At 43.8% G+C, this 14,843-nt stretch overlaps 1 protein-coding gene across 1 annotated transcript; it reads right to left on the bottom strand.

Annotated features, from left to right (window-relative positions):
* Positions 1-509: 509 nt before the first annotated feature.
* Positions 510-2,059, bottom strand: LOC138671699 (general transcription factor II-I repeat domain-containing protein 2B-like). The gene is made up of 3 exons (XM_069759857.1): positions 2,023-2,059; positions 1,029-1,936; positions 510-518 (listed from the first exon to the last, which is right to left on the bottom strand). Exons 1-3 carry the CDS (start codon positions 2,057-2,059, stop codon positions 510-512), a joined length of 954 nt encoding a protein of 317 aa, XP_069615958.1.
* Positions 2,060-14,843: the final 12,784 nt, after the last annotated feature.

Genomic DNA, 14,843 nt, shown 5'->3' with positions numbered 1-14,843 from the left:
TGCACAGCACAAATAAACAACCATAATTGAATCCTTTTTTAGTCCAGAATTTTTGTGAGTGAGTGGTGCACTCATTTTCCTCCCTTTTCTAAGACCAGTAAAGTGATCTGAACCCATCGTGGCCCCACAAATACAATTCCTTGTAGGGCTTACAGCACTTTGGTCTCTTCGTAGTTTCACTGTTGTGTACTGTACCAAGTGCGTGCAATTTAATGTGTTACTGGCAATATTTGCACTTCTCTGTTGTGTAACCACTGTGCTTTGTGTCTCAATTCTTAAAGGGATTGTGCCATCATAAGTAATACATTTAGCCAAGCAAAATAGGTGGAAATAAATGATTTTGTAATTTACAGTTATTTAAAACTAGATGGTGGCCCGATTCTAACGCATCGGGTATTCTAGAATATGTATGTAGTTTATTTATGAAGATTTAAGAATAATGCAATGAATACACAGGATTTTCAGGGTAAAATATATCAATTATCATTACATTTTATTGCACGTAGAACTTAATACAACTGAACAAAAATTATTAAACAGATCATCAAAATATATAAACCATTACATGAATATCTAACTGTATTTAAATAAATCATCGGACGAAAGAAGTACATCGACACTATAATATATTTGTTAACAATATCAACCCATTAACTGACTGAACATGTTCAGTAAACGTGACTGAACTACGTGGCACTGTGACTGACAGAACTTATTTAGTAAACGTGAGTGAATTATGTCGCACTGTGACTGACAGAACTTGTTCAGTAAACATGACTGAACTGCGTGGCACTGTGACTGACAGAACTTGTTCAGTAAACGTGAGTGAACTATGTGGCGACCAATCAGGGATGTGGGATTTCCAATACAGATAAACAGAATTAGTAGATTATGCTCCATTCAAAAAAAAAGTTAGGTTCAATATCTGAGGTGGATATGCGAAAAACAGCACACAAGTGATCATCACTGAGAGAGGATCTGTATCTGGATTTGTTGAACTTCATCAGTGAGAATATTTGTTCACATACGTAGGTAGATCCAAAGAGAACTAACATCCTCTGAGCATGCCTCGTTATGTGTGGAAAGTTTTCCTCTTTGAGAGAAGAATAAAACTCCAGCAGTGATGCTGATTTAAAAACCTCTGCCAGTAGATTGTCAGACTGCAGATCAATGAGTTCTAACTGGATATCACTGGGGGCAGTATCCACACAGACTGTAAAGGGAGAAGAAATCATGTGCATTTCACTCTCAACTGCTTTGAAGTCTTCAAATCTTCTGGAAAATTCATCATGCAAAGCCGCAAACATGGATGAATACTTGGGGTGATCAGCTGATGGTGTGACTTCTATCAGTGTTGGCATGTGAGTGAGAATATTGATCTTCAATTGGCTAGAAAGAAACTTCAATTTTCTCATAAAAGCTGTCACCAAGGAGAACATTTCATGTGCAAAGGGGCCTTTACCTTGCAGCTTGGTATTCAGCTCATTCATTAGTGTAGTCACATCAATGGCAAAGGCCAGATCTGCTATCCAGTGCTTATCTGAGAACTCTGGGATGTCTTTGCCTTTCATTTGACAAAATGTGTGAAAATCACCTCTCAGGACCCATACTCTTTTATGCACCTTCCCAAGGCTGAGCCATCTCACAGCAGTGTGGTAGCCTATGTCACTATGTTCACTTTCTTGCTCCTCCAACAGTGAAACAAATTGTCTGTGATTCAGTGCTCTTGCCCTGATGAAATTAACTATCTTAGTTACAACATCAACAACATGGCTGATTTTTAGCACCGACTTGCACAGCACTTCTTGATGTATAATGCAATGCAAAAATATCAATTTCTGTTCTGGGTTTATTTCATTCACTTTATCTTGCATCCGCTTCAAAAGTCCAACATTTTTCCCTGTCATATTTGGACATCCCTCGGTTATAACACTTACTAATTTGTTCCATTTTTTTTTTTTAGGCCCAGTTTGTCCACGGATGCATTAACTTTGGTGAACAAATCACTCCCCTTCGTGGTACCTTTCAATGATCGCAAAGCTACCAGCTCTTCAGTCATCTCAAAGTTATTTGTTATTCCGCGTACAAAGATAAGTAACTGGGCAATATCACGGACATCACAGCTCTCGTCCAGAGCCAGGAAAAAAGAAAATAAAATGATCAACTTTGTTTTTAAGCTGAAACTCCAAATTCCCCGCAATGTCTTCTACCCGTCTTGTTACGGTTCGCCTGGAGAGGGGCACATTTGAAAACGCTTCTTTTTTTGTCAGGACAAATTATTGCAACAGAGTCCACCAAACATTCTTTCACAAACTCCCCATCAGAGAATGGCTTACTGTTTCTTGCAATTTTGTTGGATATTACAAAGCTTGTCCTGATGGCTGCATCCCTTGATACCTGGAGTTTTGTAAAAAATCCTTTCTGCGTTTGCAGTTTTAATAGCAAATCTTCAGATGCCCGTGCCCGCTCTGCCTCTGTCAAGTTCTTGTATTTCTGTGCATGTTTTGTTTCGTAATGGCGATTTAAATTATAATCTTTAAACACAGCTATTTGCTCTCCACAAACTAAGCACACAGCTTTGCCTTTGGTTTCAGTGAATAAATATTTAGCAGTCCATTCCTTGTTAAAAACTCTGCATTCTCCATCAATCTTTCTTTTTTTAGCAGACCTATTTAAGGGCTAACAGCTTGGCTAATTCTTCTGATGGGAGTCACGATTCTCTGCAGAAGGAGAAAATGCAGATTTATACAATAAATATTACAAGGTTTCTTTTTTTCATGAGTACTATTAATTTATGGTAAAAAAAATATGATTACTAAATTTTCTACTCTTTTTTTATTAGTGGAAATGTTAGGACTTCTGCACTGATCCAGAGGACACGTCTAAATCAAATCCACTGATGGACTTTTAGTAGTCTCCTGACAATGCAAATTCCTTTCAATGGGAATCACTGAGCACAAACATCAGATTGCCTAAATTCCCATAATGGAGAAAAAATATGTCATTTTCAGAAGGGGACGCTCAGCACTAAAAATATTATTACCCACAGAGGTATAAGCGAGTTTAAACAAATAAACATATTGCGACAATACCAGATAATCACATTCATCTTGTTCTGTGCCCTTACTGAGCAGCACTAGCTCATCTCTTCTTGCTACCTACAACACAATGACATATGGACTGCGCTGTACCCCTATATATAATAAGGCCATCTGCATGGGGCATTACAGCTGGCGGGTTACATGATACATATGATGGGCAATGCCCCATACAGAAGCGCACGGATCAGCGCTCACACTAACCTACCACCTGGGTATAGACACAGCTACACTGACTCAGGGCTTTACATAAGATAAGAGGTATATGCAAGCATGGCCGTGGTGTAGCTGACCCCATTTCATTACTCTCATTTAACACAATGGGTTGTTGAAAAATTGCACTGTTGTACAGAGTCCTCCAGAGAGAGAGATGCTTTAGGGAGCTGCTCTTTGGTCAATCTGCACATGATCAACAAAAACCAAAACAGTAGCAGAAAAGCAGTGTCGGTCCTGGGGAGGGTGAGTCTGTTTGTGATGTTTGACCTCTGCAACCCTATGGTAAAATCTAGTGTTAAAAGATCAGCAGTGTGGAGCAGGTGGTCTAATCTACGGATTTATACTAATATGGACGTACTTAAAGGGAAACTGTTACCTGCATATAGGGTTAATATGCAGGCAATAGCATTACATTGCTGCCCGGCCGCAGCTGCCGCTGGAGGTGAGCATACATAGAACCACAAGAGTCATGGATCACAGGACCTGTAAGCGCGCCCCAACACTAACTGCTCACTCTGCAAAATATCTGTGTCTCAAAGAGTCTGGATTCCATCCCGCGCGGCGCTGGAGTGAAGTACGCACGTGACATACACACGTGACATACGCACGTGACATATGTACAGGGCCGATACGGAGCTCAGCCTCTTGTGACTGGTGGCATAATGCTGCCTCCGGTCACAAGAATGATTGACACAGCCGGGAGCCAATGGCTCCTGATGCTGTGTCAATCACATCCTGACCCTGGAGTCTGGAGGAACTGTATGCAAGCGTGTGGATGAGCTCAGGGCCTTCACTCCAGCCGCCAGCGGTCCTCCTCAGAAGTGGACTCGGGCGGCTGGCCGAGCGGTGGCGGGGGCGGCTGTCAGAAGTGACAGCTAGCTGGCGGGCCGTTTAAAATCGTCAGGCGGGCCACATCTTGCCCAGGTCTGGTCTAAGGCATAAAGGGATGAAGTTGCATTCTGAATTTCTCTGCATGCTCAGCCACTGATCATTGGGAAATACAGGATGCTGTTAATAGCAACAGGCTGCACCCAAACAGTAAAGTACGTAGAATTTCTTTTTTCTCATGGATTCTTTAAAAATAATGATATTATACAGTGCATTATTTTTATAACCTACAATTGCATTTATTTGGAGATTATAATTCTTAATGTGTTACCACTTAATATGGGTTGTCTACATCATGTTTCTTAAGAAATCTGTTGGTCACATCATTTTTTGGCACTTACAGTACAGATATAAGTGCGCAGACTTGTAGCATTCATATCCAACCAAGGACAAAATTTGCAAGGAGTTTGTACGTCCTCCTATGTTTCCTCCAGTTTCCTTCCATACACTAAAGATATAGTGTTAAGGACTGGCGGAACGCACCAAGTATAGAAGATATGAAACTAGGTGCGTTCGCAGTCCGAGGTCCACCGTGCAGGTAAAAACCCTGCTGCTAGTAAGACGGACTATATGGCGGTACTATAAGTATACACGCACAGGTTAACTTCACCCTGCGTGAAGGAAGCGATCCTGTTGAGTCACAGGACCGCGGTACCGCACATAGAACGCGAGCAAGATGTCAGCGAACACAACCCCAACACAGGATTGAAGTCCGATTAGACCACTTGCTGGCACAACACCGCAACTGGGTGTGTAAGGAAACTATAAAAATAGTATATAAAGGCACGAGAGTGCATGCAGTGCCGCACTGACGGACGCCACTAACCACCCAGGCTTGGGTAAGGAAAGCACAGAGGAAGCGCACGACGCCGTACAGGCGGTCACAGCAACTAGACGCTGTTATTTGTGTAACGTGCTGTTGGATAAGTCGGGCGCTAGATAGCAAACATACACCTTCCGCGAACAGTCATCCAATAGGGAGGGTATTTTAAAGAGCGACTCTCACTCACAAAACACACACATATTATCAAGACAATACTAGCGCATGGCCGTGCGGTCATGCGCAGTTTATATAGTTGCAGCACAGGAAACAGCTACAGAATTTTTGCCCTTTCAGGACCTGCCAAAAGGACCAATGGGATGTGCTGCAGTACCTGAGCATGTGACCCTCGATCTCCAACGGGAGATCTTGCCCTGGGCATGCTCAGTGTGTGCAAATAAGGACTTAGTCCCAGGGAAGCCCGCTCGCCGCAGAGCAGTGCAGGGTACAACAGGAGAGCCGGAAAAGGCAGCAGTAACCCTATGCACAGAATCAGTCCCAGCGAGACGCTGGGAGCGACGCCTCTGCTGAGCAGAGCCCACTGCGGCCGAAGCAGAATGGGAGACCGCAGCAGACACGGATCGAGATTCCCCCTGTGCAGCAGAGGAAACTCAACTCCTAACATATAGTAATAGGGAATTAAGATTGTGAGCTCCAAGGGGACAATGATGATGATGTCTGTAAAGCACTGTGTAATATGATTGTGCTTTATAATTGTATATAAATGAGGAATGTAAGAAAAAACTAAATACGTAGATTCTCCTACATTGTAAAGTGTGATCAATTGTTATCGCAATCTTCATTACAGACTACACATCTCTCCTGTTCTCACAGCTGTCCTGTTCTCAAAATGGCTGCTGATGGAGGAGCAAGTGACCAGACCTGCAATTTTGAGAAAATAAGATTTGTTATGTCTGTGAGGAAAGTTGTAATAACAAGTGTAGAAGGAAAACCTGTAATAATTACTTATTAGGGCCAAATAAATGAAGTTCAACCTTAATAACAAAATGTTTTTGTACCTAAAGAGGACCTTTCTTTAATTTTAGCATGTTATATTGGTCACACCATGTAAGGCTACGTTCACATTAGCGTTGCGCGCCGCTGCGTCGGCGACGCAACGCACGACGCACCAAAAAACGCGCGCAAACGCACGCAAAAACGCTGCGTTTTGCGACGCGTGCGTCGTTTTTTGACGAAAATCGGACGCACGAAAAATGCAACTTGTTGCATTTTCTTGCGTCCGACGCTAGCGTCGGAAACGACGCACGTGTCGGAAAACGCAACAAAAAAAACGCACGCGTCCCCATGTTAAACATAGGGGCGCGTCGCCGCTGCGTCGCCGCTGCGTCGCCGCTGCGTCGACGACGCAACAGCGACGCACATTAGCGGAACGCTAATGTGAACGTAGCCTAATAGTGGCTTTATGAAATGTAGATTTTTTTTTTTAGTTTCTCATCCCCTTTGTGGAGATATTAGCTTGTATTGTTTAGATTTTAGTTTATGCTAAGAACACGCACCTAGAGAAGCTTAGAGCCAGCTTTCTCCTGTGAGACATGTAATGACATACAGCTCTGTTTTCCTCTGTGATCTCATGGCTAGCATCTGCTAGGTAGAGTAGAGTAGAGCTATGTGTCATTACAGACACATTTGCAGCTTTCCTCCCATTGCAGTCAGTATGGGCAACAGGGAGAAGAGCAGAGCTATGTGTCCTTACAAACACTGTTTGCAGCTTTCCTCCCACTGCAGTCAGTATGGGCAACAGGGAGGAGAGCTGACAGCTATGAGAGAGCAGAGCTATGTGTCATTACAAACATCTTTTGCAGCTTTCATCTCAGGACATTTTCAGCTTTGCGCTACACTCCCTACCCCCACACTGACTGCCCTGAGACGAAAGCTTCAAGACACATATGGCTCCTCTACAAGGCTGCCATCAGGGCATTACTGCCCTGACTGGCGTATGTAGCACGATGAGCAGAGGGGGCCCGCATTGGGCCCCACATCTTCTGGTCATTGAGCCCCAGTGGATTCTGCCGGTGCGAAACTGAGCGCAGGTTCTGTTAAACTCTATTGTCTTGCGGGCCTGCACGGCAATAGTTAAAAGCCGCCAGCCAATCGGAGGCTGGCAGCTGAGGTCAGCATGCAAGTCACCAGTGTATGACATCATTGTCATTTGCCAGCGAGTGCACGCTTGAACTGCATGGAGGGAACTTCACCGCCGGAATGTGGCAAGGTAAAAAGACATTTTTTTTATTTTTATTGAAAGCGGCAGGGGGATGGGATGGGAGACACAGGGGCAAGTGGGAGACACAGGCGAAAGAATGGAGACACAGAGAAAAAGGGGGAAGAATAGAGATACAAGGGGGCAAGAATGGAGACACAGGGGGCAAGAATGGAGACACAGGCGGGCAAGAATGGAGACACAGAGGCAAGAATGGAGACACAGGGGCAAGAATAGAGACACAGGGGCACGAACGGAGACACAGGGGGCAAAAATTGGAAACGCAGGGGGCAAGAATGGAGACACAGGCGGGAAGAATGGAGACACAGGGGCAAGAATGGAGACACGGGGAAGAATGGAGACACAGGGGGAAGAATGGAGACACAGTTGGCAAGAATGGAGACAAAGGGGGGAAGAATGGAGACACAGGAGGCAAGAATGGAGACACAGGAGGAAGAATGGAGACACACAGGGCAGGATGGAGACACTGGGGCAGGATCATGGGGCAGAATGGATAAAGATGGGGCAGGATCATGGGGCAAGATGGAAATAGATGGGGCAGGATCATGGGACAAATGGGGCAGGATCACAGGGCAGATGGGGCAGGATCACGGGACATCACTCACATGGGGGCAGAATGGATACTGATGAGGGCAGGATGGGAGAACATGTAGCTGGAGCCAGGAATCAGACACACAGGGGACAGGATTTGGGATATTATTACCATAGGGGCTAATTAAGGGATATTATTACATCTGTACTGTATTTATTTTATTTTTTGAGGATACTGTTTCAAATGGGGGGTCCTATTACTGTGCAGAGCGACACTATGTTACCTATTTTTTCTTCATCTGATGTAGTGTAGAAGTTGGGAAAAAATTAAGTAATGAGTTCTGCAAGCGGTGCTCTAGATAACTGTTTTATTCCCTGCAGAGATGAGCCCTGGCTGAAAGAAGTGATAGCAGTCTGTGCTGGATGAAGATGAAAAGCAAAGATGAAGGATTTTACCTAGAGATGTGACTGGTGAGTCAGTGTGTTACCTGTACACAGACACTATACACTATATACAGTGGTCCTTGTGTACAATGTCAACAGTGATCACTGTATTACCTTTACACTGACACTATATACAGCGCTCCTGTGTATAATGTCATAGATCACTGTATAACCTGTACAATATCTACAGCACTCATGTGTATAATGTCACTTGTGATCACTGCATTACCTGTACACTGATACTGTATACAGAGCTGCTGCATACAATGTCACTGGTGATCACTGTATTACCTATACATTGTATACAGAGCTCCTGTGTATAATGTCATCGGTAATCACTGTATTACGTGTACACAGACACTGTGTTAGGGGTCGAGTTCCTGCCTCTGCACAGAGGGAATCTCAAGCCATCTTCGCTGCGGTCTCCCATTCTTCTCCTGCCGCAGTGGAGCCTGCTCAGCGGAGGCGTCGGTCCCAGCATCTTGCTCAGTCTGACACTGTGCAAAGGGTTACTGCTGCCTTTCCAGCTTCTGCCATTGTAGCCAGTACTGGTCAGCAGTGAGCAGACGTCTTTGGGACTAAGTCCTACTTTTCCCCTTCTGAGCATGCCCAGGGTAAGATCTCTCATTGGAGATCAAGGGTCACATGCTCAGGTACTGCAGCAACTCCCTGCAGCAACTTCCATTGCTATAAAAGGTTCTCATGACCGCACGGCCATGGGCTAGTATCAATCTAAGTTATGTGCTTTGCACCAGTTTGGTTATGTGTGTATGTATTCAGGGACCCGGCTGAAATAAGCCCCTAGAATACCGGCACCTCTGGTGAGGAGATTGTGTGTTTGCATGACCACTGACTGCTATCAGCTCGGCAGTTAGCATTGTGCTCCTGTGAGTCTAACAGGGTGCAGTGCTTTACTTTCACGGTGACTCTGTGAAGTAATAGAGCTAGCTTATACTGCAAAATAGTGCCACCATTCACTAGTAGCAGGTTCCTCCTGCACTGTGGACCCCGGGCTGCGAACGCACCAATAATAAAAATCTATATTTACTTGGTGCGTTCCGCTAGCCCTAACACACTGCATACTAAGTACAGATCTCCTGTGTATAATGGCACTTATGGAGATATTAGTATTTTTTTTTATTAATGTTCAATATTGCAGTATTCAGTCAATATGTGGTGGTAAACTGGTAATATGTTGTCCGGTCATGGTGTGGCAGTATTTGTTCCTTGTGTGTGCTGTTATTTGGTCACTAAGTGGTGGTAATATGTTGTCTGGTCATGGTGTGGTGGTATTTTTCTCTTGTATGTGATATTATTGGTCATTTTAAAAATTGAAAAATAAATAAAAATATACCAAAATTGTATCGGATATTTTAACAAATGATTAGCAGGATAGGGTAGAGTAGTGCTCGGCCAAAAGATTCAACTTTGTCTTGGTGGCAGCTTAAAAAATCTTTTGGTCAAAGCAAAAGCTTCTGGCTATATGTGTGATCTGGTGATGGGAACTGTTAATGTGTGATTAGTGAGAAGTGGAGTTTTTTCAAGAGAGAGCGGTGGGGCTGTGGACAGTCCGAGGGATGGAGCTTGGGCGGAGTCTCAAGGGGGCCCAAAAAATTTTGCAAGTATGGGGCCCCGAAATTCCTAGTGGCAGCCCTGCTCCTCTACTCCACACACAGGTACAGCGGAGAACACGTCTATGTGCAATTACATGTTGGACACAGAGAAAGCCAAGTCCAAGCTTTTCTAGGGGTGTTTTTTCCCCTGATTTATGCCTCCTACTTATGATGTGGCAATATCACTCATAGAATAAAGTCAAACACCTCAAAGACAAATCTCTGCTAATGGTCCCTTGATCTTAGCATTAATTACAATCTAAACTTTACAAGCTAATATATCTGCATTGTAGATGAGAAATTAAAAAGTAAAATCTACTTTTTATTTAGTTCTGTGGTGACAATTCCATGATATTGTCAATTTAGCATGCTAAAACTAGTAAAAGATGGATTAAAGTGGCTGTCTATGCAATTTATTGGGTAACATTGTAAAGTGCTTGTATAAAAAATCAACTTTGAAATTCATCTTATAATTTAAAATCCTCTTTTTTTCTGAAGGAAAGATTTTTAACTCTGTACTTACAGTAGGGTACAGCTTGTTACCAAGTTTACTGGTCTCCTAGACAATAAGTGTGTACTTGCAAGCTGTTTGCTACATCGGCGAGTGCACAGTTCAGGTCAGCATCCCAGCCATGCTTTTGACCTGCAATTTCAAGGTTCAGGAGTGCTTATCTCCCTTGGCAAGCAGGGTGCCGATAGGCAGGAGACAGGTGTTCTCCTGAGGAAGCAAAGTTTACATTTTTAAATAAACCCCTGAGAGTCACATATTTACTTTGAACATTCACATTACAGTGGCTGCATTAATCACTATGAATTTTTAAACTCAATCTCCACCCACCCAACCTGATTGACAGCTCATCAGTGTCCCTCCTGCTGCTGAGATCTCAAACTGCTCTATACAAGCTGTAATTTTAGGCAAAGTACAGCAGATATCTAGTAAATTATACAGTAATGCATGTGCAGTTTTCATTTTGTTATCTGGTGATTTACTTAATTTTTTTTTATTTTACCCACTTATAAAGTTCCATTATTTTGACAGCACTTTACAGACATCATCACTGTCTCCATTGAGACTCACAATCTAAATTCCTTAGTATTGCTGATACATCCACTCTATAATATCATGTACTAAAAGCTATAGAAACAGTGCTGTATCCAGGGATCATGTTTTGTTTAATTACATAACAAATAATTGACAAGGGATGCAAAATACCTAAAATATCTATACCATAGTGCATAAACTATCCAAGGACTAGTTAAATCATTTTCATAATAAAAGAAAAGTCCAAATCTAAACATACTTTCAGTATTGCAGAAATGTTTTCTTTTTATGCAGTTTTACTGGCATATTAAACTTTGCTCCTTTTAGCAGACTTTGCCATTAGAACATATACTGTAAATATTTGTAACAGAGAACTTACGTTTTTAGCATATTTAAATGGGAACAACCACTCTAGACATGCTTTCCTTTGGTCAATCACCTTTTACAAGAAAATGGAGCTTTCTTTAGAAGACATTATTTTTGAATGAACATTTGTATACATCCTAGCTGGGTTGCACATTGTACATAATTTTTGTACTGAAAAAAAACATCATCCAGAGTCATGACAGTACCCCCTCTCAATGGGGAGCCACTGGATCCTCAGGTTTCTCAGGAACCTGAGCAAGAAAAGGCAGAAACAGACGGTCGGCATGAACTGATTGGGCAGGAACCCAAGAACAATCCTCAGGACCATACCCTTTCCAGTGCAAAAGATACTGGAGAGTACGACGGACCAATCGAGAATCCACAATGCGCTCCACCTCTTACTCCTCCTGACCATCAACCAACATGGGTGGTGCGGAACCAAATGACCCCTCATCCACTGCTCCCAATGGCTTCAGCAGGGACCTATGGAACACATTGGAGATCTTAAAGGACGAAGAGAGGCGTAAACGAAAAGCCACAGGATTGACCACTTCCATGATTTCATAGGGACCAATAAACTTAGGTCCCAATTTCGACGAAGGAACCCTAAGCTTAATGTTCCTGGTAGACAACCACACTTTATCCCCAACCCGGAGAGAAGGTCCCGCAGCCTGTCTCCTGTCTGCAAAAACCTTAAACTTCCCCTGAGCCTCTTCAATGTTCCTTTGGACTTCCCACCATAAATCCCCAACCGCTGTACAGCAACATCAGCCCCAGGGCACTTGGAGTCCAAACAAGAGAACTCCCCGAAGTGTGGATGGAACCTGTAATTGCAGAAGAAAGGAGATGCCTGTGGAGTGATTCACATGGTTATTAAAAGTGAACTCCGTTAAAGGCAAAGCATCACACCAATACTCATGTCTGGAAGTGGAGAGACAACGCAAAATTTGTTCCAACAACTGGTTCGTCCATTCCATCTGACAATTGGTCTCCGGATAGTATGTTGATCAAAAAGACCACGCAATACCCAATTTTTTGCAAAATGCGTTCCAAAATCAGGACACAAACTGCACTCCACAATCAGACATCACACTCAAGGGCACACCATGCAAACGAACCACATGTTGTACAAACAACCTAGACAGGGTTTCTGCAGAGGGTAAAGCCACCAAGGGTAAAAAGTGTTCTTGTTTAGAAAACCTGTCCATTACTACCCATATGACAGTATTACCCTTAGAAGAGGGAAGACTGGTGAAAAAATCCATGGACAAATGTGTCCATGGTCTATCATGAACTGGCAAAGGCAGCACCAATTCCTCGGCCAGCCGATTATGAGAGCTCTTAGCGCGGGCACACACTTCACATGCAGACATAAACTTCTTCACATCAGATGAAAGTGTGAACCACCAGGACACCCTCACAATGGCCCCATGAGTAGCCTAGTTCCCAGGATGTCCACCCAATGCTGAGTCATGAAACTCCTGAAGAACTCTGAGACGAAATTGAATTGGGACCAACAGCTTATCAGACAGTTTGGACGGGGGGCATGAGATTGGGTCTCCCGAATCTCCCGTTCCAAACCAGACGACACATCAGCCACCAACCCCCTGGTTGAAGAATGAAGGATGGAGGTTCAGGAGGATCCAGGATCCAGGAAGAAAAGTGATTGAAAACTGGAACCGAGAGAAAAACAGAGACCATCTAACCTGCCTAGGGGTCAAGCTCTTAGCTGATTTAATGTACACCGGGTTTTATGTGACCAGAAACCACCGTAATAGGATGAGCTGCCCCCTCCAAAAAATGCATCCATTCCTCAAAAGCCAACTTGAGAAGTTCCCGATGCCCATGTCATAATTTCTCTCAGCTGGGGAGAACTTCTTGGAGAAGAGGACGCATGGTCTCAGATTGTTCAATGTGGCAGGCCCATCAGACAATACCGCCCCCACCCCCACCTCTGAGGCTTCAACCTGTACAATAAAGGGCTCAGATCGATCTGGCTGTACCAGAACCAGGGCAGTCATGAAACTTTTTTTTTACAGTTAAAATGCTGGTACCGCTGAGGCAGGCCAGTTCTTAACATCAGCCCCCTTCTGTATCAAATCAGTGAGGGGCTTGACTACCAGTGATAACCCCGTAATAAACCTCCGGTAGTAATTGGCGAATCCCAAAAAGCGTTGCAGGTCACGAAGCTCAACCCAATCTACAATGGCCTGAATCTTCTTGGGATCCATGCGAAACCCCTCCGTGGATACAAAGAACCCCCAGAAAGACAGTTCCTGGACAAAAAATGATCATTTTTCCAACTTAGTGAAAAGCAGGTTCTCCTTGAGTCTCAGGAGAACTGCCAGAAGATGACCAACATGGGCCTGCTTATCCAATGAATAAACCAGAATGTCATCTAAGTAGATAACCACAAACAGCCCAATAAAATCAGAGAACACAAATTTAATAAAGTTTTGGAAGACTACAGGAGCATTGGCCAAACCAAATGGCATAACTAAATTTTCAAATAAATCTTCAGAAGTGAGTAACGCAGTCTTCCACTCATCCCACCTGTACCCGAATCAGGTTATATGCCTCCTGCAAATCCAGCTTAGAAAACCATTTGGCCTCAAACAATTGATTACACAAATCGAGAATGAGTGGAAGGGGATAGGTGTTTCTCACAGTAAGTTCCTGAAAGTCAAGGCATGGGCGGTGGCCACCGATTTTTTTTTTTTATAAAAAGAACCTTGCAGCAACAGGAGAAACAGAAGGGTAAATATGTCCCTTGTGGAGAATGGCAGCCTATGGTCCATATGGATGGCCTTTGTCATAGCTTCTTCCAGAGACTCAGGTGGTGGATGCAGGGCTAGCACATCCTTTAAATGCTTGGACAGTCCCCTATGGAATAGCCCTCTGAGCGCTGTCATTCCAAGACACTTCTGGTACCCACCGCCTGTATGCAGAATAGTACCACTCGGCAGAGAGCTTCCCGAGTGAGACCCATAATCGTGTCCTCAGCCAATCTCACTCGATCGGGTTCATCATAAATGAGACCCAAGGCCACGAAGAACTGATCCACAGACAATCTCTCAGGGGAGGTAGGTGGCAGGGAGAAAGCTCAGGACTGCGGGCCCTGATGTAACAAAAATATCACTATCCCCACCCTTTGACTCTCATCCTCTGAAGACTTAGGATGCAGGGAAAACAATAATTTGCAACTCTCCTTAAAGACCTGGAATTTATTTTTATCCCCAGAAAAGTTATCCGGTAATTTTTCAGAGGGTTCAGGAGAAGAAAGGGAAACATCTGAGACAGCCCCATCCATACTGCCAGACGGAGAGGAGGCACCCTGAACCGCACTAACTGTATCCGCCAACTCCATTTGCACCTGTCGGTTTGAAGCAACCAAAGCTCTTTTCTCCATCATCAGATTCTGCATCATTTTGGTCAGGTTATCTACCTGATCTGACAGAGTTTGGAGCGTATCCATATCAGAGGAAAAAAGGAAAATAAGTTCAGAATAACTCTTATACGCTTATACGCGAGTGAGAGCAAAGCAGTGTATGGGGATGCGCCTAAGGACTCCTAGCTAGACCAATCT

This window comes from Ranitomeya imitator, chromosome 3 (assembly GCF_032444005.1).
Source record: "Ranitomeya imitator isolate aRanImi1 chromosome 3, aRanImi1.pri, whole genome shotgun sequence".
NCBI classification, from domain to species: Eukaryota; Metazoa; Chordata; class Amphibia; order Anura; family Dendrobatidae; genus Ranitomeya; species Ranitomeya imitator.
Note: the sequence above shows the minus strand (reverse complement) of the source record. Positions and strands in the feature narration are given on the sequence as shown.

Coding starts and splice junctions, on each gene's coding strand:
- LOC138671699 (XM_069759857.1), bottom strand. CDS start 2,059: ATGACTGAAGAGCTGGTAGCTTTGCGATCATTGAAAG. Junction 1,937..2,022: donor AGCTTTGCGATCATTGAAAG/GTACCACGAAGG, acceptor GGAACAAATTAG/TAAGTGTTATAACCGAGGGA.